The sequence below is a fragment of the Melospiza melodia genome, chromosome 1 (assembly GCF_035770615.1).
Source record: "Melospiza melodia melodia isolate bMelMel2 chromosome 1, bMelMel2.pri, whole genome shotgun sequence".
NCBI classification, from domain to species: Eukaryota; Metazoa; Chordata; class Aves; order Passeriformes; family Passerellidae; genus Melospiza; species Melospiza melodia.
The window spans coordinates 147,728,359-147,755,633 of NC_086194.1; the positions used below are offsets into that span (position 1 = coordinate 147,728,359).

The 27,275-nt window shown below is 40.5% G+C and overlaps 1 protein-coding gene across 11 annotated transcripts in view; it reads right to left on the reverse strand.

Annotated features, from left to right (window-relative positions):
• Positions 1 to 27,275, reverse strand: part of OXR1 (oxidation resistance 1) — a 346,510-nt gene that overhangs the window by 217,622 nt on the left and 101,613 nt on the right. For 10 of the 11 annotated variants that reach the window (XM_063171039.1, XM_063171034.1, XM_063171029.1 and 7 more), the window contains one exon: positions 11,351 to 11,429. In XM_063171039.1, the coding sequence (XP_063027109.1) occupies positions 11,351 to 11,429 (79 nt within the window). Of the gene's footprint in view, positions 1 to 11,350; positions 11,433 to 27,275 lie in introns of those variants that run through there. The other variant, XM_063171040.1, reaches the window with a different exon arrangement.

The window sequence follows — 27,275 nt, forward strand, 5'->3', positions numbered from 1 at the left end:
GATGGCATCCCTTCCCTCCAGTATGTCATCCACACCACAGAGCTTGGTGTGATTGCCAAACTTGCCAAGGGTGCCTGCCAGGTTCAATCCCCCTGCCCATGTCCTCAACAAAGCTGTTAAACAGCAGCAGTCCAATGCTGACCCCAGCAAAATGTCACTTGTCACTGCTCTGCACATGGATATCCAGCTCTCAACAGCAACTTTTTGAGTTTAACAACCATCCATGTCCTTATCCACTGAGTGGTGCATCCATCAAAACCATGGCTCTCCATTTTAGAGACAGAGGATGCCGTGGTGACCTTATCACTCTCTACAACTTCCTGAAGGGAGGCTGTAGGCAACTGGGGGTTGGTCTCTTCCACTGGGCAGCAACTGACAGAGCCAGAGGACACAGTCTCCAAGCTACATCAGGGAAGGCATAGGTTGGATATTAGGAAGAAAATTTTCACGGAAAGAATAATAAAGTACTGGAATGCTCTTCACAGAGAGATGGTAGAGTCACCATCTCTGGGTGTGTTTAAAAAAAGACTGGACATGGCACTTGGCGCTAAAGTCTAGTTGAGGTGTTAGGGCATAGGTTGGACTCTGTGATCTTAGAGGTCTCTTCCAACCTTATTATTCTGTGATTCTGTGTGGGACAGATGCTTTGCACAAGTCCCAGTAGATGAAATCCGTTGCCCTTCCCTTATCCTCCAACACTATAACCCCATCATAGAAGGCCACCAAATTTTTCAGCCATGATTTGCTCTTAGTGAAACTGTTGCCAATCACCAGCACATCCTTATTTTGCATGTGCCTCAGCACAGTTACTAGGAGGATCTGCTCCATGATCTTGCCAGGCACAGAGGGGAGACAGACTGACCTGTAGTTCCTCAGGTCTCCATTTCTTTTCATTTTTAAAACCAGGGGTTAGTTTCCCCCCTTCCAGTCAGTGAGAATTTCACCAGACTGCCATGACTTCTCAAGTATTATGTATAGTGGCTTAGAAACTTCTCTGAGAACTCCCTCAGGTCCCATGGATGCATCTCATCAAGTCCCATGGGCTTGTGCATCTTCATGTTCCTTATATAGTCTTGAACCTGATCTTCTCTTCCAGTGTGTGGTGCTTCATTCTCCTGGTTCCCGCCTTTGCTTTCTGTGACTTGGGCACTGTGGCTGGAGCACTTGTTGGTGAAGACTGAGGCAAAAGAGGCATTGGATACCTCAACCTTCTCCACACCCCAGGTAACAAGATCTCTCTCATTTCCTTCTGGAGAGGGCCCACAATTTCCCTAGCCTGTCTTTTATTACTCACATTCCTATAGAAACTTTTCTTGTTGCCCTTGATGTTCCTGACTAGATTTGATTCTATCAGGGTTTTAGTTTTCCACATTTGACCCCTGATTGCCCAGACAATTTCTCTGCATCTGTCCTAAGACAAGAGCCCTTGCTTGCACACTCTTTTCTGAGTTTGAGTTTACACAGAAGCTTCTTGTTCATCCACAGAAGCCTCCAAACATTTTTGCCTGATTTCCTATTTGTTAGGCTGCATCTCTGCTGAGTTTGAAGGTGATCTTTGAATATCAAGCAGTTTTCTTTATTTCCTCTTCCCTATGAGTCTTTATGCCATGGTATTCTACCAAGAGGAGTGCTTCAAGAGGGACAAGGTCTCCTTTCCTGGAGTCTAGGGCAGTGAGATTGCTGTGCACTCACCCTGCTGCCCTAAAGGGTATTGAGCTCCACCATTTCATGGCCACTGGAGACAAGGCTGCCCTTGGGTTCCACATTCCCCTCCTCCTTGCTGGCTCCTCTATCCCTTGGAGAAGGAAGGGATGCTTTCCAGGAACCTCCTAAATTGTTTATGCCCTGCTAAGTTCTCCCTCCAGAAGATATCAGGGTGGTGGAGGCCCCCCATAAGAGCCAGGGCTTGTAAGAATATGAGGCTGCTACTCTATCTCAGAGGGCCTCATCCACTAGGTTTTCCTGGTTGGGTGGCCTGTAGCAAACCTTATAATGTCACCTGTCCCTGCCCTGCCTATAGTCCTGACCCACAAGCCATTGGCCAGCTCTTCATCCATCCCAGAGCTCCATGTACAGCTGTACATGGACATGGTCATTGACATAAAGGGTGATGCCCCTACTCATCTTCCCTTCCTGTCCTTCCTACAGAGCATGTATCCTTCCATTCCAACACTCCAGTCCCAGGAGTCACATCTCTGTAATATTAGGAAATCAGACATATAATTCTGTGAACAGAAAATAACCTTGTTCACGTTAAGAAACAAACAAACAACAAAAAAAATGGGGCTTTGGGAATGGGGGAAGCTTTTATCTGACAGTACACAGAAGAACATTATTTTAATCTAATATGTCATACAGGGGAACAAACGAGTTTGCCGTGACAAGGCTTAAGTGTTGTTCTTTCACTGTGGTTATTTAATGCAAAAAATAACTCATAGTTACATCAGAGATGGAAGATCAAACAGGGACAAAAGTTAAGACTGTGTGGTCATCTCTAGCTCCTCATAGAGTTTGTTGCAAAGTTTCAGACTGAGTGTTGAGAAAACTTCATTTCTTCTGGAAAAATATTTAGTGACCAATAAAGCAGGTTTCTACCTTGGTTGAAAGATGGATAAAAGGGTGGAAAGCACTCTGTATTGAAGCCTTAAAAAGATTATAGGGATTAAGGCAAATACAGTATGATGTAACAAGCCCTGCACAAAAAAAAAGGTTGCCTGCTTTGAGCTTTGCTGTAATGCAGATAGAACAATAAATTATATGCCAAACATTATCCAAAATAAATCATGGACCATATCTAGTGGTAAATGAATTATCTCTGCTCCTTAGACCTTCTCTTTTTCATAAAGAGCAATCCCTCTAGACAGTCTGAAGAGAACTGAGTGCACTTTTTTTCGTGTAACTGTGAGAATGAGGAAATCAGGATGAAATTCCCATGTGATAAGTTCAATTTCAACAGCTAGAGTTTTAATATGGCTACCTGGTTATAAAATATTTGCTATAAAAATTTTACTTGTATTAATGGATTTTTGGATGTTTGCAAGATTAGAAACTGCTACAGAAAGGACAAATCAAAAATATTGGCTCCAGATCAGTTTCCAGTGTTCTTCTCATAACTACAATTAGGGATCTTGATAAAATCCAGCATATCAGATTAGTTTTACAACTTCTACTCCTCCTTCTAACTTGAACTACTATGACATCTTACAAGTATGGGGCAAATGGGTTAGATCTACAGAATAATATTATAGTCTTCCCTTCAGACTGATTTTTTGTCTTTTCTGATAACATTTAAGAAAACATTTTCCAATTAATTGAAAGCCATTTAGTGCTCCCACCAAATTTCTCCTCAGTGACTCTGGAGCAGATACACTTTCTTTTTACCAAATGCCTTTGGTTTCTTCTCTGCACACACAGACATGCACTTAATTAAAACCTTCCACTGAAGTGGCATTAGTTAGGCACACAAGGTATACCAAGTTGCTCTTAGGCTTCCTGCCAGAAAGCCAGCAGTGCTGATACTATCCTTCATTTACTTTAAAGTGTCAGCAAAACAGGCAATTTATGGCCACATAAAAAAGGAGCCAACAGCCCATGACCACTGTCTGCAGCAATACAGCGCAGACACAGACAGTGAGCTGGGCCCGTTCCCTGGGACTGATTCATGTTGCTGAATACAGAATCAGAATACACTTTACCAAAGTGTCTTCTATAAGACCATAATAAAATACATCACCAGTGTGAGTGTTTAAAAAGGTATCGGGGAGCAGCATAAAAAAAATCCCATTAACAAAGCATGGGACTTGTGCAGATATCCATTATTCACCATGCTGAAAACTTAACCTGGGGATTTTGTACATATACAAGCAGGATGCAGATATAGCACATTGTGAAATGAGATCTGGTTTTTATCAGGATATTGGGATTTTTGTTAAGAAATAAAGAACAGGGAGAAAAGCCTTTCAGTCTGATACAGTGTTGTCCCTGTAAACAGGGATTTTAAAAAGCATCCAAAAAAAGGGAGACATCTGAGAATTCATGCAATTGCCAGAAGCATCTGAAAAAGTCTGTAAGACACAGCAACTGCTTTCATTATATGGTACCAGTTCTGCTTCAGAAGGCTTCAGAGATGCATCTGGCAAGCTAACCCTGAGAGAAAATGTATTTCTGACCACCAGTATAGCCATTCTTCCATATGAAAATGCAGCAGAAGTTGGATGATGCCACTTAGCTCTGTTAAGTGCTGATTGTCACATGGGTGCTTTTCACATTGAAGTTGGAATTAAACAAGAGTGGTTTCAAATTAAGAGTAAGTTTCACATGTAGCAGCAATAATAATTCTCTAATCTACAGATTTCATTTCCTAACAATCAGAGAAATGTTACTAAGCTATTTTTGCAGCAGAATCTACCAGGAGCAGCTCTGCTAAGACTAGATATATACCACTAACAGGAGATATCTGCAGGGCACTGAGGCCCAAGCTCAGCATGAAATCTGAGCATGAGGAAAAGTTCATCCTTGCCTGGGAAATTTCTTCATGCTTTCCTGTGCCTGCAGAAATGACTGAATTGGGGCATGAGTGCCTTCAACTGAATTCATCTTTCAGCAAGACTGACCTTCAGTTTATATCTTGGCATATTTTTCCTGCAAATGCAGTTTTTAAAAAGAAAAACAAAACATTTTCCTTATCCTGCATACTCTTGCTAAAGACCATTATTAGAAAATTCATGTGAAATCCTGACTTCTAGAATAGAAGCAAAAAGAATTCCACTGATTATGGAAATGCAGCAGTTTTCCCTTCTGCAGGAATGTGAACAGGGTGTAACAGGAAACACATCCCTGTAAAGTAAAAAGCCAAGCCATTTACACAGTATATCTTAAGGTCTTGCTCAGAAATTCTCTGCCTCCTGAATCTTCTGAAGCATAAGGGATCTGGAACCACAAAAAGAAAGGTGTCTGCAGTTTTGCTCACACATTTATTGTCTGAGATCAACTGAGAAACAAATAAACACTTTTCATTCCACTGCAAAGAAAACAAAAAAAACCCAATCCTGTCACTAAGATGTAAGATTCTTTTTGTATTTTCAAGCGCCAGCCTTTGAAATCTTCTTCCATTTGAAGAAGGAACTTGTGGTATTAAAGGTTATAGCTGAAGTGCAAGTGTAATCCTATAATTAAATAATCTGCAGGCAATGATCAGACACTTCTACAGAAACTCCAAGATATAGCAAATAAACACAATTAGGATAATTAAATACTTCTGAGTATTGGACCTACAGCATGAAGTTGTTGTAGAAATAGAGATGACTTTAACAAAATATACATGCCAAATTATTTAGTTAGCTCATGTAAATGCCTTTAAAAGGCTCTACATAAGACAAAGTAGAGCCTTACTGTGAAATAGAATTCTGTAAAAATAAAATTGAGAACACATTAACCATTTAGAGAAGTTTAAACAGACTTAAATTTATTTTATACTTTCATTTCTTAAAACATCCAATATATTCAGGATTTGATTCACTTTTTCTAATTAGGGATGCAGTTGCTTCAAGAAATTTTTTAAAGCTGTTCATGATTGTGTAAAAATTTTGTGACTTTATTTGTGTGTGTAGGAAGTCACATTTGTATTGGATGGATTGTAAAACTAAAAATATGTATTTTCTATCTTTTATTAGACATACAATCATTCTATTGGAGCTTAAGCTTTAGCATATGAACACTGATTGGGGTTTTTGCATTGCACTGGGTTGGGCTGGGATGCAGCTAATTTTCTTCACAGCAGACCATATGGTGGTGTGTTTTGAATTTGTGATTAAAAGACTGTTGGTAACACATCAGTGTTTTGGCTGCTGCTTACACAGTGTCAAGTTCTGCTCCGTTCCCCACTCTGTACCCCTGTCTGTGTCTGTTACACTCTGTGCTGCCCATGTACATCTGTATTCTAGACTGCATCTGTTCTGGTTGAATAAAATCCGTGTCACAGCTGCCTTATCATTTTACATTAGTCAGCCTCCAGATCCCTAAGCAATGAAACAGTGCAAGAAATTAAAAGTTCATATTTTGGTAGTGAACTTAAAAAGAGTCCATGCCAATAGATATTATTTTGCAGTTCACTACCATAACGAAGTTTAGCAATAAAATAGTTAATTTCATTTGTAATTGAGAATACATTCACAAAATATGGTATAGCTTCATTCAAAGAGTGTCACTTCCAATTAAAAAGCAAAAGAAAGGGGATGGTGAGCACCAGAATTAGGGTGAAACCAGATAATTATTTTTGTACACTTGCAAATCCCAAAGAAAAAACTTTGGCATATGGTCCTAGTGTTCAGTAATGGACAGGGCTTTGTGGGCATCCATTTGCCATGCTTCAGAATCTGGCAGGGGTATCAGGACAAACATAGCAATAGTTCAGGTCTAATGCAATTGAAACCATGAAGTTTAGAAACCCTGTGTGAACACAGTCTCCCTGTAACTATAAGAAAAGAAGAAATTAAGCTTATATTATCTTGAAAATAATCTTGAAAACACTACAGTCTGTTCATATCAGGAGTTTATAAAATAAATAAACATTATTTCCTTAACTTTCTAATCAAAACTAGATATGAGAAAGTCAGTAATTGTCAGTGACTAAAAAGCTGATGTGTCTTTCCAAATCTCATCATCCTCCTATACCAATCATACTATTTGTCCAGCTTAACTATTATCTAAGTTTATAAACATGGCAATATAATTAGACACTGGAAGAGAGGTTTGTTTTCTATTTATCACAGGACTCAAATTGCTGCTGACAGACCTGGCCTAAGAAAATTGACTGCAGCTTTCCAGGATGGCTGACTGGAGTACAATTTGGAAAGAAAACAATTTGCCTCCAGAAACAAATGCTGTGTTATGAAACTCTTGGACCACTGGCCAAGACTGACCTGGCCAACCATCACAAAGCACCAAACCAGCCACCAGCACCCAGCAGAAGCTACCAGCTGCCCTGGCCACAGTGCCTGAGGCTGGAATCACATCCTAAATGTAAATAAAACGCTCTCCACAAAAAAGAGTACAGTTAAAATGCTGAGATCTTATCAGGGTAATCAGAGTCCCTAGAAATCAGAGTCCTTTCCTCTTTTTTTTTTTTCTTTCTCCAAAATAGCTTGAGTTAAACCTGGTAAGACTAGCCCTCAACAGCCTAAGTGCTGGCAGCAGATCACACAAGAGCCACTCTCTCAGCCCTATGGACCTTCCTGAGGTTCAAACCAAAGGAGGAGAATGAGGCACCATACTTCTTGCAGCAAACAGACAGAGTTGGATGTGGCAGCTAATTTCTAACTACCCAGAGGTACTAGTGGACCCTCAGGACTAGTGGACTTACAGGACCAATGTGGTATTCTCTGCAAGACTAACTAGAACATATACCATGTGCAAGGCTCTTAACGAAGGCACAAATGGATGCAGCTCCTGGAACAGAGCACTATCACACGCACACTTCAGCAAATGTCCTCGTACTCCTCACATCCTGCTTCTCACAATTGCTTCCTTCAATCTGCTAAACTCATTTAGGGACCAAATGGCTTGGCTCTGAGGGCTGGATTTGTCACTTAGGCTATCTTTTGAAGTATTCCAATCTAGGCTAGAGAAGGAAAAGAAAGCTGAGTGAGCCAAGCAGGAGAAATACTCTCCAGTTGCATGGACAGTTTAAATGAGCTATACAACCTGAGGTTTCCAAACTACAGAACATAAATAACTCTAGATAAGAATATCCCTGTGTGGCATCCACATTCTCTGGAAAAATCTCTTTGCCCCAGATTTTTCTCCTGAGAAGCCTCCAAGAAAAAGGAAAACAATTCTTATCTCATTTGCTTCTCCTGTGATGTGCTCACATGTGGAATGTGTTTGGAGGTTGTTTACCCACAGCTGATTGTTTCACTGGATTCTGGTGTGAGTTGTTTCCACTCATTGGCCAATCAGGGCCAAGCTGTGTTGGGACTCTGGAAAGAGTAATGAGTTTTCAGTAGTATCTTTTTAGCATGGTATAACTATCCTTTCTGTATTCTTCAGTATATATACATTCTTATATATATTCTTCAGTATAGTGTAGTATAGTATTCTTCAATACAATAAAGTATCATAAAATAATAAATTAGCCTTTTGAGAACATGGAGTCAGATTCATCATTCCGCTCTGCCACGGGTCTCCCTGCAAATACAACATCCCTAAACATCATGATAACAGTGGTAGGCAGACAGTCAGACCTTCTACCTTGGCTCTCATATATTACTACCTACTAAAATCTTAAATCTAAGTGTTTTCACTCTGTGACATCACACTTCTAATTAATTACACACCCATAATCCCAGCGTTATTAATCAATTTTGGGAGCCTTCTCTACAGTCTTAGGTCAAATTCAGTGTTCTCTTGTGGCTCTGTGCCTTTCAGCACAGAAAGTTTAAAATTCTTAGTATCCAGGGTTCCAACAAGACCGACCTTGCAGATCCTGGGGATGCACTGATTTGGGGCCTCTCTTTGCTGTGCTTCTTCCATACATAAGGCTGGTTCCCACAAAGTAAAAATCCCTTCCCTAAAGTTATTGAAACACTTTTGTGTTCCACTTGAGGAGAATGGTATCAGCAATTGCTCTTGAAAGATGGCAGTAAGTATAAAACATGAATAATACAATACACAGGAACTCATTGGAATATGTACTGACCTCTGCTATTTCAGTGCTGGTGTTTATTGCAGATTAAATTAATTGGAGAAAAAAATAGCACAATAGAGCAATGGGTGAGAAGAGAACACAATAACAACACAGAGAACAACAGTTCAGCATTTAAAATTATGGCATCAGCTCTCAAATTAAGCTGAAATTAAGAGGAATTCACCTCTTTGTTAGCTTTGTCAGTTCCCATTAGCAACAGTCTCTCATAAAGCAGCTGAGAAATATCTGCCTCACATACAAAATTTTTCAAAGCTATTGTGATTGGAGAGTCACTTTTACCAGCCCATCCAACAGGGATTATCCCCTAAAAATTAACTTTATATGCAAAAGTTAAGAGAAAATTTTCAATGAAAAAGCAGTTGAGATGCAATATACACCTGACAACTTCCATAGATCTGGTGACAGGAGATAACTCTATTTTTGAGTCAAAGTTATGCAATTTCATGAAAAGTGTCATGGAGATTATAATTAGTAATGTACTATTAGAATGAATTAAAACCAAATTTTGCAAGAAAATAAATCTTAAGTTATCCTTTCCTCCAGAAAAATACATTTGTTCTTCATTATATCTCCAAATGAATACAATATTTTTTTTAGGAAAAGAACTAATGTATCAAACTAAAATTTCAAAAACCGTCAACAGAGGCAGTTTATTTATAGGCATTTACAGCCTTTAAAAATAATCAACAGAACCTCAAGATTTTCTTGATCACAATAAATGGTTCTCTATTAAAATTAAGTTCAAAACATACTGCAATAGTTAGAACAGAATATCTGACAAGTGTTCAATCACTGTCTAACTAAAACATGGTACTAATCTCAAGAATACTTGTAATTGTAATGTCCTCATCTACACATAGAAGGCTACTGTTATGGAGGTCTACTGTGACTCTTTTCCTCCTTTTATTTATTGCAAACTGAGAATCTGCATAAAGTGAGGCATAGCAGAACATGGTACAGCAGAGAAACAAAGATCTTCTGCTCCCCAAATGTACTTTTTTTCATAAAACCTTGTTTGTAGATATGGAAGAGAATTTCACATTGTTTGTAATATTCTTTATGAGGAATTTTCATTTGCATAGTAATCAAGATTAAATTTGTGAGGAAAAAGATAAAAAAAATAAAATTTCAAGCCTACTAATAAAAAAATTCTTAATTTTGCCATTTCTTTATAACACTAAGATAAAGAGGTGATCCTAGGAGGGAAAAAAAATTTAGCTCAGGCCATAGAGAGTTCATAACAGGTTAAACTATACACTGGAAAAAATAACTAGCCCACCTAAATACAATGTAATATAATAAATTATGTCACTTAGTACAATGCCTTTGATTTACTTGAGTGCTAATATTCTGCAAAGACAATTAATTAAAAGCATAAATCCTCAAATGGGAAGTGTTTGATTGTTACTGTACCCAGTTATCTCATATCCATCACAGCAGTTATCTCATACCCATCACACTGACAAAACAACGGATTCTGTCCTTATCTAAAAACACAAAGTTTCATTTTCCTGGAAAGATACCCTAAAAATGTATTACATATGCATCTTGTATACAAGGTATCAGTCTGGAGCTGGCTGCCAGTCCCCCTTCAGCCAGACACAGAGCTGAATTCGTGGCCGTGTGAGCGGGAGCGCAGGAGCTGGGGAGCCCAGCAGGGCTGCAGCTCACTCTGAAACCTCCTGCAACCCAAGCAGGAGCTTCAGAAAAACAAGCAGATTTTTCTTATCATTTGCCACCTCTCACTCCTGCAGACATGCAAGATGCTTCTTCAAATGTGCCTCTTAAGGGCAAGGCAGCCTCCCCGTTCACAACAATTCAGAAGAGTGAGGTGTTTCTCCAGGTGCCAGATTAAAGGAGCTCTGCTGCTGCACAGGGCAAAGATTTCACTGGGCCGCCGTGCAACTGGGGCACAAGTGCTGAAGCCTTTGACTAGCCTCTACTAAAACCCCAAAAACCAGGGAGTTCTCAACGTGGGGAATGGTCTATAGCGTCTCTGTTACACAGGGAAATCTCACTGCCCTGCAGGAGACCCAGAGGTGCAGTAGCTGATACCCTGACCAGGTGTCTCAGGGTGCCATGAGGGCTCCTGTGGCTGCAGGGGCTGGGGGGAGCAGGGGCACACTGGCTGATGACAGATACAGGTTACCTGATGCTTATCAAAGACACAAGGACTCAAAACTGTTGATTTTTGGGAGACATTTAGGGTATGACATTAAATCAAAGACAGTAATAGATGGACACTACCTCATATCAGTACAGACTCCCTAAAATGACAGAAAAGAACCTATCTTAGACTTGTGCTTTGCTGTCCTGGTGGTATTTTCCATACTAGAAAGCAGGAGGGATGTCCTCCAGCACTAGTACAGTGGCATTCTTACACATTATACATTTGGCATTCTTGCCTTGGGGATTCTCTTTGCCATTTAGGCTAACTGGCCTGCATGGCACGTACCTGACAAAGTAGACCAGAGCTTTACAGCAAAGAAAACCTTACCATTATAATAGAAAAAGTAACATATCTAGCTGATGTGTTTTGTACAACAATATTTTTAGAAAATGTAAAAAATTTCAGATTAGTCACAACAGCCATACTATTTTGGTTTTTTTGAGATGAAAAGCATAACAAAAATGGTGGAAACTGACCTCTTAGTGCCAAACATGATGGTGCGGGCTTGTTTCACATTTATGAATGCAGTGCTCTGCACAGGCTGCTTATATTGACCTGGATGAGAAGAAAAAGAGATATTTTTAAATCAAGAAACTCAGAACCTTGATTTTAATATCCTGAAAAATAAATATACATAGTAAGCATCTTCCAGTGAAACTTCAGAGAATACCTGGCAATTTTACAGAAAAAAATAAGCTAGCAAAAGTATGCAAAGGCTAAGAAACACAAGATAAAAGTTAAAAAAACCCTAAGACTAAATCCTCCTAGTAGGGCTTAAACCTGACATTATTAGAGCAGTTACTCAACAAGAGTTAGGCATAATATTATATGATAGTGCAACATCTAAAAGTCCTTGCTTCTTACACTGAAATTCATGTGACCAAGTGAAATGCATGTGCTTTAAAGCAGCTAAACAGGTCTTTCTGAATTTCCAGTCTGAATAAAGCTATATAAATTTATATCTTAACTGTGTTTTGGTGCTCAGTTTGTTGAATGTAAATGAGTAATTTTTCCAGAAAGAAAATATTTTTATAAATAAGAAATTTCCTGGTGTGGGTCTACTTAATACAGACCTCAGGAAATATCATCATTATTATTATTGTTGTTGTTACTATTACTATTTATTACTATTTATTACTATTACAAAGAGAAATTCCAACTTTTCCATAAAAATATGAGATTACAGAATATTAGAATAATTAGGTGCCTAGTCCAGCCTTCAGCTCAAAGCAAGTATAATTGGATCATTTTGCTCAGAGGTGTGTCAGCTTGGGTCTTCAACATGTCCACAACCTCTTCTGGAAACCAGTTCCTGTACCTCATCACCACCATAGTAAAAATATATTTTGTAACATCTAATCAGACTTTTCCATATTACACCCTGTGTCTACTGCCTCTCATCATATACTTTTATATCTCATATATACTCTTATATATCATGTGTCTACTGCCTCTTATCATACCTCCAAGACAAATCTAGCTCAATCTCCTCTACACCCTTCACTCAGGTACTTGTTGTCAATACTGAGGTGGTCTCTTGCCATTTCTGACCCTCAGCTGATTCAGCTCTCTCAGCCTTCTGTTGAATGCCATTGCTACAGTCCCCTGGCCAGGTCATTTGGTGTCCATAAGCTGACATCCTTCTTGTTCTGGGGAGCCCAAAACTGGACATAGTGCTCCACAGTCACTCTCACAAATACCAAGCAGAAGGCAAGGACCTTCCCCTGACCTGCTGGATAAGCTTTTGCCCATGCAGCCGAGGGAAACAGGTGAGTTTCCTTGCTGTAAGGGCTCCCTGCTGGTTCTCATGCAAATTGCAGTTCTCCAGGCCCCTCAGATCCCTTTCTGTACCACTGCCTCCCAGGCACTTCATCCCCAGCCCATCATTTTACACAAGGTTGTTCCATCTCCCTGGAAAAACCTTGCACATGCTTTTGCTGAATATTCTTGTAAGATTCCTGCCAGCTCATTTCTTCAGCCTGCCCAGGTCCCCCTCAGTGGCAGCACTGCCCCCCAGCAGCTCCTTCCCCAGGCAAGTCAGCGTGTGGGTCCCCAGGAGAGGCCCCTGGAGCCCTGCAGCCCCACACAGACCAGCAGTAGCCCCCCTTGATGTGGGGGCTCCACCAGGCAAAGGGCTTTGGCACCAGTCTGTGAGAGGGAACCTGCCCTCTGGGGTACTGCTGAGGCCACCCCTGCACCCCCTCCACACCACTGCAGGCAAGTGTGAGCAGAGATACTGTGTGTCTGCTCTGCTAACAGCTGGGACAAGGCTGACACTGCTGCTCCCCAGCAGCTTCACCCTCCCAAAGCAGGATTCAGCCATTCCCAGAGCAGCCAGAAGCAGCTCCCAGCAGAACTGAAAGCAGAGACTCAAAATGCTGCACAAACTGGGAAGAGCAACTACGAAAAGCCCAGGCCGTGCTCTGGAAGCCCTGCATCCTCCCAGCTCCTCAAATCAAGCTGCTTTTGCAGCACCAGTTCACAGCACTCTGGCCCAGCACTGCCTAAGGAGCAGCTAAACAGCACCTGGAAAGTGCAGGCGTGTGCCAGCCCCTCCAGATGAAGCTTCTGCCACCAGGTCCTTCCCAGGAGAATGCAGCAGCTCCCAGCCCTGGTTCAGCTCCCTGGTGATGGCCACTGCACACCCCCACTGCCCTCACCTTGCACAATATTGATGCCAGTGCAACCTTTCTGCCCTTCTCTCAAATGTTCAGTTTAAAGCAAAAATAGCTTACAAATGCAGAAATTCTATCCCAGTTTAGTTGATTTGTTAAATGTAAATGGGATATCTAAATACAAATGTTTTGTCCATCAGGAAGAAGCTGTGATTACATGATCTTGACTGACAGGAGAATTTTTGTCTACAAACTCCCTTCTAAATTTGTAAGATGCTCTGGGGGACTTCACGTCTCCATGTCAGATCAGATAAAATGACACCAGGTGAAATGGTTTGTTACTTCCAGATGAGGAAGCAGCATTTTCACAGCACTATATTTCATTATGGGTTGAGGCAATGACATTTTTGTCTCAATTTACCAGCTGCTCTTAAAGCATTTTCTCTTTTGGTTTGTGCAGAGGTTTTTGGTGTTTTTTTGGTTTTTTTTTTTTTGTTTATTTCAGTGTGTCTCCTTAACTTGTACAGCTGCAATAAGTTGAAGGGAACCTCCTTCTTCCTTTCCATACCCTCTTGTTCCAGAATCACAGCCTTGCAGCTGGGCAAGAAGCACAAGTATCATCAGCCTGAAGTACATTTTCCTTCCCATGCAATTATTCTCCCTGCCACTTACTAACACCAGTCCCTCTACACTGAGAGCATAACAAATGCCTGCTTCCAGTTATTTGTCTTGATTGGGAATTTCTGAAAGCTTTAAGTAGGCCAAGTGTCCACTCCAACTGAAAATCAATGGTTTTGGGGCATACACATTCCCAGCATGTTCTGAGAAGTCACACTCCAGCTCCTTATTTTTGATTGTCAGGCTAATCAGAAGCTATGCCTATACTGTCAGATATGCAGCTCAGAGATGAAACATGATCAGATTAAGGATTGCAACTCAGCCTCTGCCCCAGTGCAGCCATTCAGACAGCTGATTATACAACATGGACCCTAACTGTGTAAATGTGCTAAGAGATCTGAATCAGGCATTCCATTTCTCTTAGAAATAACAAGATTCACGCTCCAGAATCCAATTTTCAGAGGTATTTAAATTGTGACCTAGAAGTCCAGCTCCGATATTTAAAAATGGCCATTGCTTATGACCCCGTGAGCAACAGTGGAACTTTGACACAGAAAATTTTAAGCCAAATTTATTCAATCATTTGATGATCTTTTCCATTTCCAGTGAAGAACATCATTCACAAGCATCTTACATTAGTAGGCAGGACTGCCTTTATGTTTGCAAGCACTTTAACTGAAGGGCTCTGATGCTTTGTGTCTCTTTTAGGATATAAATAAAAACATTAAGGATTGACATAAGGTCTCAGGAAACAGGACAAGCTATTTCAGGGAAACCAACAGGTATAAAATTGATGAGTAGCTGAAGCAGGTTCCCTTCCCCTGAAGGTGACTGGTGCAGAAGTAGGAAGAGGAAGGTGTTGGATACAGAATCACTGAATTGTTTAGGTTGGAAAAACCCTTTGAGGTCAAGCTCTACCATTAACCCAGCACTGCTACCTATCTCAGCAGAAGCTTTGCTGGCCTCTTCAACTTCCTTTTCCTTCAGGCACAGCTACCCTTTTTTGAGGGAAAAAAATAAAAAAAAATAAAAAAGACTCATACAACTGATACAGTAACACAATATATTAAATGAAACATTAATTCAAGATTTGGATTTTTTTCATTTGCACTGGAAGTTTTTGGTTTTGCACAGAAATATTTCCCATAGCATTTCTCTGGCTTATTGAGGGTAACTGTGTCAACTGCTGCCTTTCAGCTGAATCTACTCCCTCTCTGGTGGAAGGAACTGTCCTCAGAGCAAAGTGGCAAAACAGCCTTGGAAAACCACCCTCACTTTCCTGCAGTCACCTCGCATGGAACCAGATGTGAAATATCATTCATCTACTTGGAAATAAATTCTGAAAGCTATGACTTAACAGCAATACTGATTTCTAAAATGTCTTAAAGAGGCCACTAAAACTGGCACAAAATCTCAGTGAACTTTTTCATTTGCACCAGATTTAAGCATAATTTACAGAGATTCACACTGACTGCTTAAAGCCATGCACATCTGAGCACAAGGATCAAGAATAAAAATATTTTCAGCTAAGAAACAATTGCATTAGAGCAAAAAGTATGGCAAAGGATGTTCATACAGAATTACACAATAGGATCTTTATCAAAGACCTGGAGGAGGCAATGGAATGCACAACCATCCAGTATGCAGATGGCCTCAGATTAGGGGAGATCAGTTGATATGCTCAGAATCCCTACCTTGGATGAGACCTTCAAGACCATTGAGGCCAACCCAGCCCAAACACCTCAACTAGACCATGGCACTCAGTGCCACATCCAGTCTTTTTTTGAACACATCCAGGGATGGTGACTCCACCACCTCCCCAGGCAGGCCAGTCCAGAACTTTATCACTCTTTCCATAAAAAACTTTTCCCTAATATCCAATCTATATTTCCCTTGGCTCAGCTTAAGCCCAGGACAAGGCTGCCACCCAGGGAGAGTTGGACAGGCTAGAGGCATGAACTGACAGGGAGCTCATGAAATTCAGCAAGGACAGATACAAAGTCCTGCATTTAGGATGGGAGAAACTCTTGCAATGGCATAGGCTGGGTACTGCCTGGCTGGAAGGGCAGCAAATTGAGCATGAGTCAGCAGCATGTTCAGGCAGAGAGATGGTAAACAGCATTCCAGACTTTATTAGTAGGAACAGGGCCAGCAGACAGAGGGGAGGGATCATACTGCTTTATTAAAAAGTCATCAGACCCTTCCTGAAATACTGCATCCAGTTCTGCAGCCTGCCCTTGATACAACAAGGACACTGATAAACTGGAGCAAGCTCAGGTGAGCACTGACCCTCATGGCCCAGAGAGGTTCTGCAGCCTCACTCATTTGAGTGTCTCAAAACTCATCTGAATAAAGCTCTGAACAACCTAGACTGACCTCAGAGCTGACCTTGCTCTGAGCAGGAGGATGGGCTAGAACCCTTCAGAGGTCCCTTCCAAACTGAGTTTTCCTGTGATGCTATAAGTCTAGGTATGAAGAAGGGAAAGCAGAGAAGGGGATGTGAAATGATGGTTGAAGCTGGGATCATTAAAACATGCTGGTACAAATACAATGACAGGATAACAGACTGTTTTCTGCTTGAAAGAAACAGCAAGTGTAGCTTCTGTCTCTAAATCCACACAATATATTCAATGTGGTGGTGTAGCTGTGCTCTATCACTCATCCCCTGTTAGATCATCCAATTCTGCCTGTAGGCAATTCAAGACAAACCCTAACTACTGTAATAGGAAATAATTTCTTTGCATGATCTCTGTGGGCATGCTAAAGAAATGTATTGATTTTTAAATTGGAGAAAAAGACAGAAAAAAAATATTTGCCCTGGGTATTTTACCCTCCTTCACCTTCATGGTAGCACATAGAACTTCCTTTCCTAAGATTTCAGGATAAAGGTACATTTGTCTACATCTTTTAGATGGTCTTAAAATCTAAGTTCCTTGGAAATCTAAAATGGGGGGAGGGGGTAAGACTGCTAAAACTGCTTGTCCTTCTCTAGGCAGAATTGCTGGACTATCAATTATTTATTATTAATTAAGCAGTGGATGTGGAGAAAACGGCATGAATACAGAAAAGACTCACAGGTAATAGCCAGGACTGATCAGGTTTTCATTATTTTTCTTTATTTACAAAGATTTATAAAGCTTGATAAAGTTTCTCCCACCCTCCCTTCTTTCCTGGCTCAACTTTACTCTTGACTTCTATCTCCCCTCTCAGGCAGCAGAGGGGGATGAGGAATAGGGGTTGTGGTCACCCCAAAACGCTTCATCTCAGCTGCTCCTGCTCCAGTGTGGGGTTCCTCCCACAGGAACCAGCCCTTCATGAACAGCTCCAAGGTGGGTCCTTTCCAGGGGTGACCTGTGCCAGCAGACCTGTGCCAGCGTGGGCTCCTCTCCGTGGGCTGTCTGGGGGCTGCAGCCTCCTTCAGAGCTTGCATTGCTGTGGCCCAGGCTCTCCACTGGCTGCAGAGTGGATGAGAGTGGATGTCTGCCCCACCATGGCTCCCCATGGGCTGAGGAAGGGCAGCTTACCTCCTTCTGCTCCTCTCCACGGGCTGCAAGGAGTCTCTGCTATAACACCCAGTCCACCTCCTCCCCCTCCTTCTTCATCTTGGTGTCTACAGAGTTGTTCCCCTCTTTTTCCCCTCACTCCTCTCTCCCAGCTGCCCCACAGGTTTTTTCACCCTTTCTTATAACAGTTATGACAAAGGCCCCACCAGCATCACTGATGTGCTCAGCTTTGAGCAGCAGCAGGTTCACCTTGGAAAATCTGGAGCTAGCCCTGTGACACATTGGGATGGCTCCCAATGTCACCTCAGGGAAGCCACCCCTGCAACTTCCCCACTACCAAATCCTTGCCATGTAAACCCGGTTTTACTTCTGTCTGATTACAAGTCATTTGGGAAAATGTATCAGATTTCCATACGCTGCAGACAAAATATAACACAGTTATATAATTTACAGCAGCAGAGGGAGGACTGCAGAGATCATAAGTAATTCCACATAAATAAAGATGTGGAGATAAGACAATTCCTGGGACCAAAGCTGATGAACTGCTCTTTTCTGTACTCTTTTGCTCTATTATGAAATGTAGTGGCACTGTAGGCTAATCCAGTATTTCACAAGCATTGTATTTTTCAACAGATAAACATCCTCTCTCCTCAGAATAAAATAATGTCAGCTACATGTGATCAGCAGCACGGAACAGAACTGTACAGACCTGAGTCTCTCATCAGCCAAACCAAAGCTAGAAACTTCTGGAGGATAGATAGGCTTTGGCTGTATTTATCTGAACTAATTCAAGAGACTAGAGTGAGTACAACTCAGATAAATAAAAAAGAATATGTCAAGTACATGAGTTTATTAGCCTATTATCATAAAAAGAGGCATAACAGGGGGTTTTTGTACCTAATTACAGAAGCTAGAGACAACAACAGTAGTAGATTCATCTTAGGAATACATAGATTCTGTTCTTCAAATTTTGACTTTTAAACTAATGCTATGATAATGATTTTCATTTTAACTACAGCTCCAGTGGTAATTACTTATATCTAAATTAAAGATGTCACTTAACTATACAGAAATAGTGATTTCAATATATCAATTTCTTATTAAGTAGGCACTCAAACACTTTCATTTTGTTTGGCTTGTTATTCAAAAAGAAGATAATAAAAAGAATGACATTTATTCAATACAATGTGAAGAGCATTTGTGCTTAGTCACTAGATGGTTGAAGACTATACCTCAAGATTTGATAACGCAGGTTTTCCTAATTGTATTAAATAAAGCTCTTCTCAGTTCACTTACTGTTTCTCCTAATCAGCTGTCAAGTTTATCTATTTATTCCTATGTTACCAACACCAAAATATCCCTTTCATTCATAATCACTGTGGTTGTCTCACTGCCATTCACTTAATGACATTAATGGTTGTCATGCTATGTTTTGAAAGTAACAGACACAGAAATGATAATATAAAATATTTACAGTATCTTATTTTCCTTTCCCAAATTATATACATCCAGTTTTGCTGATTTCTACTTCTGCTCCTTTTGAAGATGAAAGCTGTACAGTGAAGTTCTCAGCTAGAATCAGATCCAAGAGTGCTGCAGCCTATAGACTGTGTCACTCTCAGACCAAAATTTTGGGCCAGATCTGTAAGAACGAGTAAAGAGGTCCTTTATACAAAATCATACCCTTTCAGTTTGGTAAATAACTAAAGCATTCCACTTGTTGGCACTATGCAGCTTTCACAGCTTTCATCCCACCAAGCACAGCTGTAGCTCAGGTGGATTTATCATAACACAAAAGGCTCACGTGTGGCTGTGGCCCTTAAAGGTAATTCATCACTAATTTCTCTCAGTAGCACCCTGAAAAACACTGGCTGCAGCCACAGTTCTTACTTTGCACTCCTAAAGATCAACCGACCAAGTTCCACTGTTTTTCTTTCCAAGCAGAAGTTACGAAATGAACTCTCACAGAATATGCAATTCTTAGAAGACACATTTATTTATGTTACAAAGTCAGCAAAAAAATAGAGGAAAAACCCAGGAGCACCCAAAACTGAAACCAGCCAATGATGTGCTCAACAAAGAACATGCTCAACCTTTAAGGCTCTATTTGGTAGAACAAACAATAAGTGGATCACATTGGTGTCAGAAATTTAACGAACACTGAAGAGTGCTAAACAGTTAAAAGTTATCAGGAGACTGCTTCTTGTTTAATCTTTGTCCAAAGCAAAATATTATGTATTTAAGCCATTTCTAATATATATTGGCCTAACTAGAACCTCTTGTTAAAAACCTCAAAGGATGGAGATTGTACAACCTGAGATCCTTTGTGATTCTAAGCATTAGATATTTGTTCCCTGTATCAGTTGCAGCTGGCTTGTAGCTGCCAAATAAATTTGGTCATATCAGACCTTCAACCTCAGCCAGCCTAGAGGTGAAACAAGTCCTGAGATGAGCAGGGATAGGCTGGATTCAAATCTCCAAAGGCTTCACCACTCACATTCCATCCCAAGCTGCAGACTGCTCAGGGAGCTGGGCTGGGTGGGGGTCACACCAACCAGCAGCAGATCAGGGCGCTTCAAACCCCCTGCATAAAGTCAGTTTGAACAGTAAAGCTCTCTGCTGTCACAGGGATCTGAGGGGGGTGTGGTCCCTGTCTCCAACCACCAACCCCACAAAACACATAACTCCCTACACAGTAGTTTTCAAAACCAGAATTCTTTGCCACAACTCAAGCTTGTTATTTGTTACTTTCCCAGCAGACACAGAGAACAATCCTTTACTCTTTCTCACAAAAGCACTTCACATATTTAAGCACTTTTCCCATGTGTCCCCAGTGGTTTGGGGTTTTTTTTACACAAAACATTCGTGTAAAATTAATTTTTTACTAGACATCATTTTTTTTTTAGGTTTCTGATCACCCTTATTCACATTTTAAACTGTAGATACCCAAAACTGGAGATGGTATTCAATGCAAACTGAGTAAAATAGAAATTATTTACTATTCTTTCATATGGAGATGCTGGGTCTACCTTCCATTTTGATATTTTTCTTCTTCCTCATCAGCATATATCAGTAACTGACATTCAGTTTACTGTACTTCTCTCAGGACTTTTTCCCAGTGTTCCTATAGAGCTAATCATTCCCTGTCTAATATCTGCAAATTCTTCTAACTCAGCAATATATCACACTTCTCAAAAAGAATTTATTAATGTGATTGCTTCAGCCAGCTTCCTATATATCTTAGTGTGGAAACCATTAAGCTCATAGGAGTTCAGGTTTGACTAATAAATAAAAGAAATAAAATATTGAGTCCATCAATCATCTGTGGGGCCAAAATACCATTGAAACTAAAGCTAGAGCAAGTAGTCCAAGTACAGCATATTTTACCACCATCACCCTGCTCACTGTCATGTAGAAGTACAGGAAATATTGCACTGCTGTTAACCTCTGCTGTCCCCAGGCCAAGAGCTGGTAAGAACAAACCAATTCAAAGAATAGATTAAAATTATTTTTCCATCCCTTACATCTTCAGATAAGAAATGTCTTATCTGAATTGCACTAAAATGCAAGATATTTCTGTATTTTCTTGACATGTCTCCATTTGTCTTACTCTTGCAGCTTTCAAATGGCTTCATCTACTGCCCTCCCCTGCCAAAAAAAAAAATAAAAAAAGGAAAAAAGTCAGATCTAGACTACCAGAATCTCATATTCTGCAACAGCAATGGAGCCTTTGACCAGAAAAACAACTAAAGAAGTGTGTTGCACTGCGCTGAGCTGCTACAAGTTTGCCACATCTCTGACTAGGCACCTGTGTCACAGACACCTTTCTCTAGCAGCTTTATAGCCACGGGTACAAGGAACAGACCACAGAATCACAGAACATGTTCAGTTGGAAGGGACCCACAAGGTTCATTGAGTCCAACTCCTGGACCTGCACAGGACACCCCAAAAGTCACACCACGTGCCTGAGAGCACTGTCCAAACTCTGCTTGAACTCTGTCAGGCTGGTGCTGTGACCACTTCCCTGGGGACCCTGTTCCAGTGTCCAACCCCCTCTGATTTCCACCTTTTTCCTAATATAACCTAATCCTCCCCTGACACAACTTCAGGCCATTCCCTCCAGTCCATCCCAAAGAGCTCAGCCATTACTGACAGGATGGTGACTTCCAGCCCCTTCACCAGCTCTGTTGTCCTCCTCTGGCCACATTCAAGCACCTGCATGTCCTCCTTAAATGGTGGGGTACAGAACTGTGCTCAGTGCTCAAGATGAGGTCACATCAACACCAAATAAAGTGGGATAATCCCCTCTTTAGCCCAGCTGGTGCTGCTGCTGTGTTTGATGCCCTGGATGCATTTTGCCCTCTGGGCTGCCAGGGCACACAGCTGGCTCCCACGGCCGGGCTGCCCCAGATCCAGCAGCCCCAGATTCCTTTCTGCAGGGCAGCTCTCCAGCCACTCCTCACATGATTTATACTTGTGCCCAGTGTAATTTTGTCCTAGGTTCAAAATCTGCCATTTGGAATGTTAAATTTATGATTAGGAAGGTAGCAGAGCAGACAGCAAGAGTTAAAGCTGAATATTAATATGATCCCTTCAAGTATAAAAAAACATCTCTCAGACCACATAGGCTGTTGGAATGAACAGCCCATAAGGCTACTCACATCAAATAGTTTATTAATAAAAAATAAGATATTTAATTTGGCATTTGAAACTATATTCCAAGAAAATTTTGCATGGTATGTAACTCCTCCCAGCAAAAGGCTGAACATGGGAATTAATATAAACACTTTAATATAATCTTTAATATAAACACTTCTGCCTGTTCTGCAGTTTAAATTACTGCATCCATTCACCAATAATGGTATTCCTATTGCTACAAGAAGTTTATAACACCACCACATTATAACTTTTACAACTTTTCTGGGAGACATCACTCTCAGGGTTACATTTTCTCAAGTGCTGATGATTTCCCCATCAGCACCTCAGATGACAGCCCCTCTGGCTTCCAGGTATGCCAAACACAGGTGGCTGTTCTGCAGGGTTTGAGAGAAGGCTGCTCAGATATCACTTAATTATAATGAAGACCAGGTTCCTGACTGTCAAACTACCTTCAAACACAGACTCTTCAACCTTTTATTCCAGGATGATTTTAGGGAGACAGTATCACAAGAGGTAAGACTAGCCTAGCTGTTGGCCCTGGCACAGCCCTGGCACTCCAAAAGATGGCTACTGGAAGAACTGAAAATCATCCTTGTCAAGGGTAATGTAGGTATTACAGGATTTTGCAACCAGAATAAGCATTTTGGATAATATGGGAAACTGATTACAGCTGATTAAGAACACAGGTCAGGCTAATGGTTTTGGGGTAAAATCTCCTGGAGTGGGTCACATGCAACTATTGGAATAGCTTCAAAAGACTCCATTGAGAATATCTCCTAAAAAAGTGCAAAAATGCCACAGTGGGAGCTGAGCCCAGGAAATCCCAGTTGAAGAGATGCCATAGCCTTCAGCAAGCCAGCAAACCAGGCAACCTGCTGGCACAGTGCAAATCCTGGCACACCCAATTAAAAAATTGAGACACTGCAGTGTGTGCAAGTGAAACTGTTCTTGCATCTCTTTCCTGGCATGTTATTCTAAGTCAAAATTTATCACAACTGCTTAAGAATCTTTGGAAGGCAATGCTTTTTCCAGGCTCTAGATATTGGGATGTTCTGTCTGGACAACAGCTTGCATGTCCATGTCACTGCCCTGTAAGAGTCTACAGCTTCAATAAAGTCAGACTTAATTACAGGTTTTGGGGGTAAGACACAAGCAATGAATAGGTCATCCTGGTTGCCTTTGCACCCTGAGGAATCAAATATGTCTGCTGCACAGTAGGTTCTGAAAGAATTAGGAACAACCTGTTAGAGGGAAACATGCCTAGTGTAGCTTTGCTGTAACAAAAATATTGCACATCATCACTGAAGATCAGGAAAACATTGAAGAATAATTGGATTGACCCTAAGATCTGAAAGCTAAATAATGTAACAGAAGTTAAAGGATTGTTCCAAATCTTTATAATCAGAATGCTACAGTTTGTATCACAAACTTTTCAAGATACCAATCAAATCAGAAGCTAAATGTAAAATTAATAAAAATCAAGCATGAGATAACAAACACAGAAGGAAACGGACTCTTACTTTGAAATTCCAAATTCATCAAGAACTGATAAAACTACTGCTGCAATTATCTGGATACATGAAAAGAATATTCCTACAAGCAGATAAATGCAGCATTCTTGGGTTCATTTTGTCTGAGAGAAGAAATCAAAATCTGATCAATAAGAAGTCTTGATCAGCTTTATTTATAAACAGCTTGGAGAAACCATACATAAGTCAGATGTTAAAATACATTTTTTTAAGCCTTAAGAAAAAATAAAAATTAAAAATAAAGTCACCAAGTTGTATAGAGTAGACTAAAAACCATTTTCCTACATCTGTGCTAACTTGCAGTTCCTCCTCCTGTTAACAAAGTGAATTTTGTTAGTTGGTTACTTTGTACACAACAATAAACGGTTTTTTCTTTTTTTAACACTTTAGGATTTTTAAAAATTTATTTCACCAGCTAAGATTAAGTAAAAAAACTGAGGATCAGTTTATTCTTTAGATCTCTCATATAGGTCTGCTGGGAGGCACAGTCAGCAACTCAGAAGTGAAGTCAGGAGGGATGTCATTGCCCTTGGGTAGCCAGCATTCATCACAGCAGGCAGCCTTTATTGTCCAGCGTGCTATAATAGTTTCTCAGTAGGGAAGGCAGCATGTAGTAGCATCATGACGTGCAAAATAATGCCTAAAAACACAAAACTGTTTGAAAGGGTCTGTTAGGAGGGAGTGTTTACAGTGGCAATGGAAGGGAAGAAAGGCAGAATGACCTGGTTCTCTTTTTAGTCATGAACACTGGTAAACATTTTTCATTCTGTATCATGTTCAGGAAACCAAAATAAGTTTCCTTCCATTGTGCAGTTTTTATTTGGTCATTGCTTGCTTACCTCTCTTCTGCAGTTCTCTCCTTAACTCTGCCATTTATGACATCTTTTTTTCCCAAAACAGAAGCTGAATATAAGCAACCAACATTTAGGTCTTTAACATACTACAAACTGCTTCATAGTTCCTTATATGATAGGCAGATCAATCATCACTGCCACTGAATATATTTTATTTACTTAAAATGGCTGGAGAAGCTGGAGTCACAGAATCATAGAATGGTTTGTGCTGGAAAGGACTTGAACAGACCACCTATGGGCATGGCATGACCAGGGGCAGCAACACCTTCCACTAGACCAGGATGCTCAAAGCCACATCCAACTTGACCCTGAACCCTTCCACTGACAGGGCATCCACTGCTTCTCTGGGCCACCTCTTCTAATGCCTTACTGTCCTCACAGAAAATCATTCCTTCTTTATCTAATCTACTCTTTTTCAGTCTAAAGCCGTTGAATTCAGTTATGGTCATTAGAATTAGCTGGAAAAAAAAGAAAAAAAAAAAAAAGGTTTTCAGCCAATAATTTTATGCAGGAAAATGGGTAATTCAGATCCAAAATCTTTCTCTGAATATCTGGCCTCAGTACAGCATGTTAAGCCAAATTGCAACTGACTGCAAATTTTCCATTAGAGACAAAGGTGCTGTGCACAGGGGTGTTTGTGCACACATGTGAATGTGAGCCATTCTTCTGTTTCTCAGTAAGTCTCTTCCAGATTTCCTTGAATGAGATTTTGAAACTGTTTACAGCTTTGCTCCTAACTAAGTATCTCCACTCACCTCAAGCAACTTGGGGGCTATTTAGTTTGAATTAAAGCGGCAGCAGTTGGCATTCTACCACACCGAGTAATGAGATTCAGTGAAGGACTAAAACATGTGAAGTCAAGATCCCAAATACCTTCCAGAAGCCTGTCAGCTTTTCCAGAAATGCAAGGTGACTCTGATATCAGATGCAAGAGGCATGAAGCCAAGACAGGTAGCAGGTGAGACAGATGCTATAAAGTTACTCAATTTTGCTTTACAGAGTATCTGCCCACTGATTGCAGGATACAATGTGCCAGGACATGATGTGCTGCATGCCATCTTTGCAGTGCTGCAATAGTCTCCAGTATCAGATCCTACTCTTTTACTTTGGGAAGATGCAGGAGTTCACTAAGCATAAAGAAATACAGCAGCTCCTGCAAGATTTTGGGAGACTTCACAAATCAATTAATATAAATCAATTAAAAGTTCTTTCGATAAAGATGTGCCATGTGCTCCTTGGTCAGCTTCAGGTATACTTTTGGGTTTAAAAAAGAAGAAAGAGTAAATTGATTACTTCTCTGTTAGCAGGGGAAATTGACTGCAACCAGCACTTCTGAGTAATTCACACTGTCCAGCTACTTGTTTCTGGATTTGACATTTTTAATCATGGGGTAAAAAGCTCATGTAAAAGGACAATGAGTTGCTACAGGGCAGTAGTTAGATCCAGAGTGACCACTACACTCTCACTCTGCAGCTGGGATTCATGGATCAAGTGCTGATACTCTGAATGGGTATACAGCATGAAAAGCTATCCAGGGGCTTAACTTCCCATACAAAAGGCAACAGGAATACCAACACCCCACTGCCAAACTAAAGCACCACTGACACAAGAATAGATATGATTGACAGGGCATATACTGGATTGAGGAAAATGCAAAAAGATGTAGTCTTTGTGAAATCTGGTCCTATTTTCTCAATAAAATCTCCACAGTATTACCCAACCTGACACCTTTTTGGTTCACTTAATCTTAGAAAGATAAAGGTCTGCAAGCAAACTTCCAAGGATGAGATGTCTCTGAGATTCCCACTCAGGAATTTCAGGAAATTCTGCTTTCTGTGTGAGAAATGGAAGATACAAGCCACTGGATTACTGTTTTACATGTCACAGCAGTAATATCTTTTTAATAATTTTAATTCCTTCTCAAGTACCTTATTAGAAAACAAACCTACTTGATGTTCCTTAAGTCTTGCAGATGTTTTGCTTTCACACAATTATAATATAGTCACATTGCCTCTCAAGACAGTTTCTACTGAGAAGCCCAATTAACACTCAGCACTTGAAAGAGGTAGAATTTAAAAATTTGGTGTTCACCTTTTTTCAGCCAGCTAAATGACAAGCATGATTTATTTTGCCTAATAGGAACAAGAATAAAAAAAGTAATAGAAAAAGACAACAGGCCCAGCAGCAGAACACTTAAATACGGCTCGTTATTAATCAATTTATTTCACACAGTTTTTTCTAAGCAGCACAAGCGTATGTGTGCTGTGAGCCCATAAAAATAACGGGAATGAAAAACTGGACACTCTAATTCTTAAAGGATGCTGATCACTGAGGATTAAAAGCATTGCATAAGAACATGAAAACAGCACTAGGCCCTTAGCCATGGTACAATGCAGATATTTGAGAAATCTATGGCAGAAAGCTCTGGCTTCCTTTTTTTTTTTTTTTTTTGTGCAATTTAGGTAAAGGGGAAAATGCGTTCTGCTTTTCTGAAGCTACAGTGATGAAGCACATCCAGAACAAGCAAGGTCAAAAACAGTATCTGTTTACAAACAGGCAGATTACAAATCTGCTAACTTGCATCCTGAAAGCTCCTTACTAAGTCAGATTAACATGGAGTTTC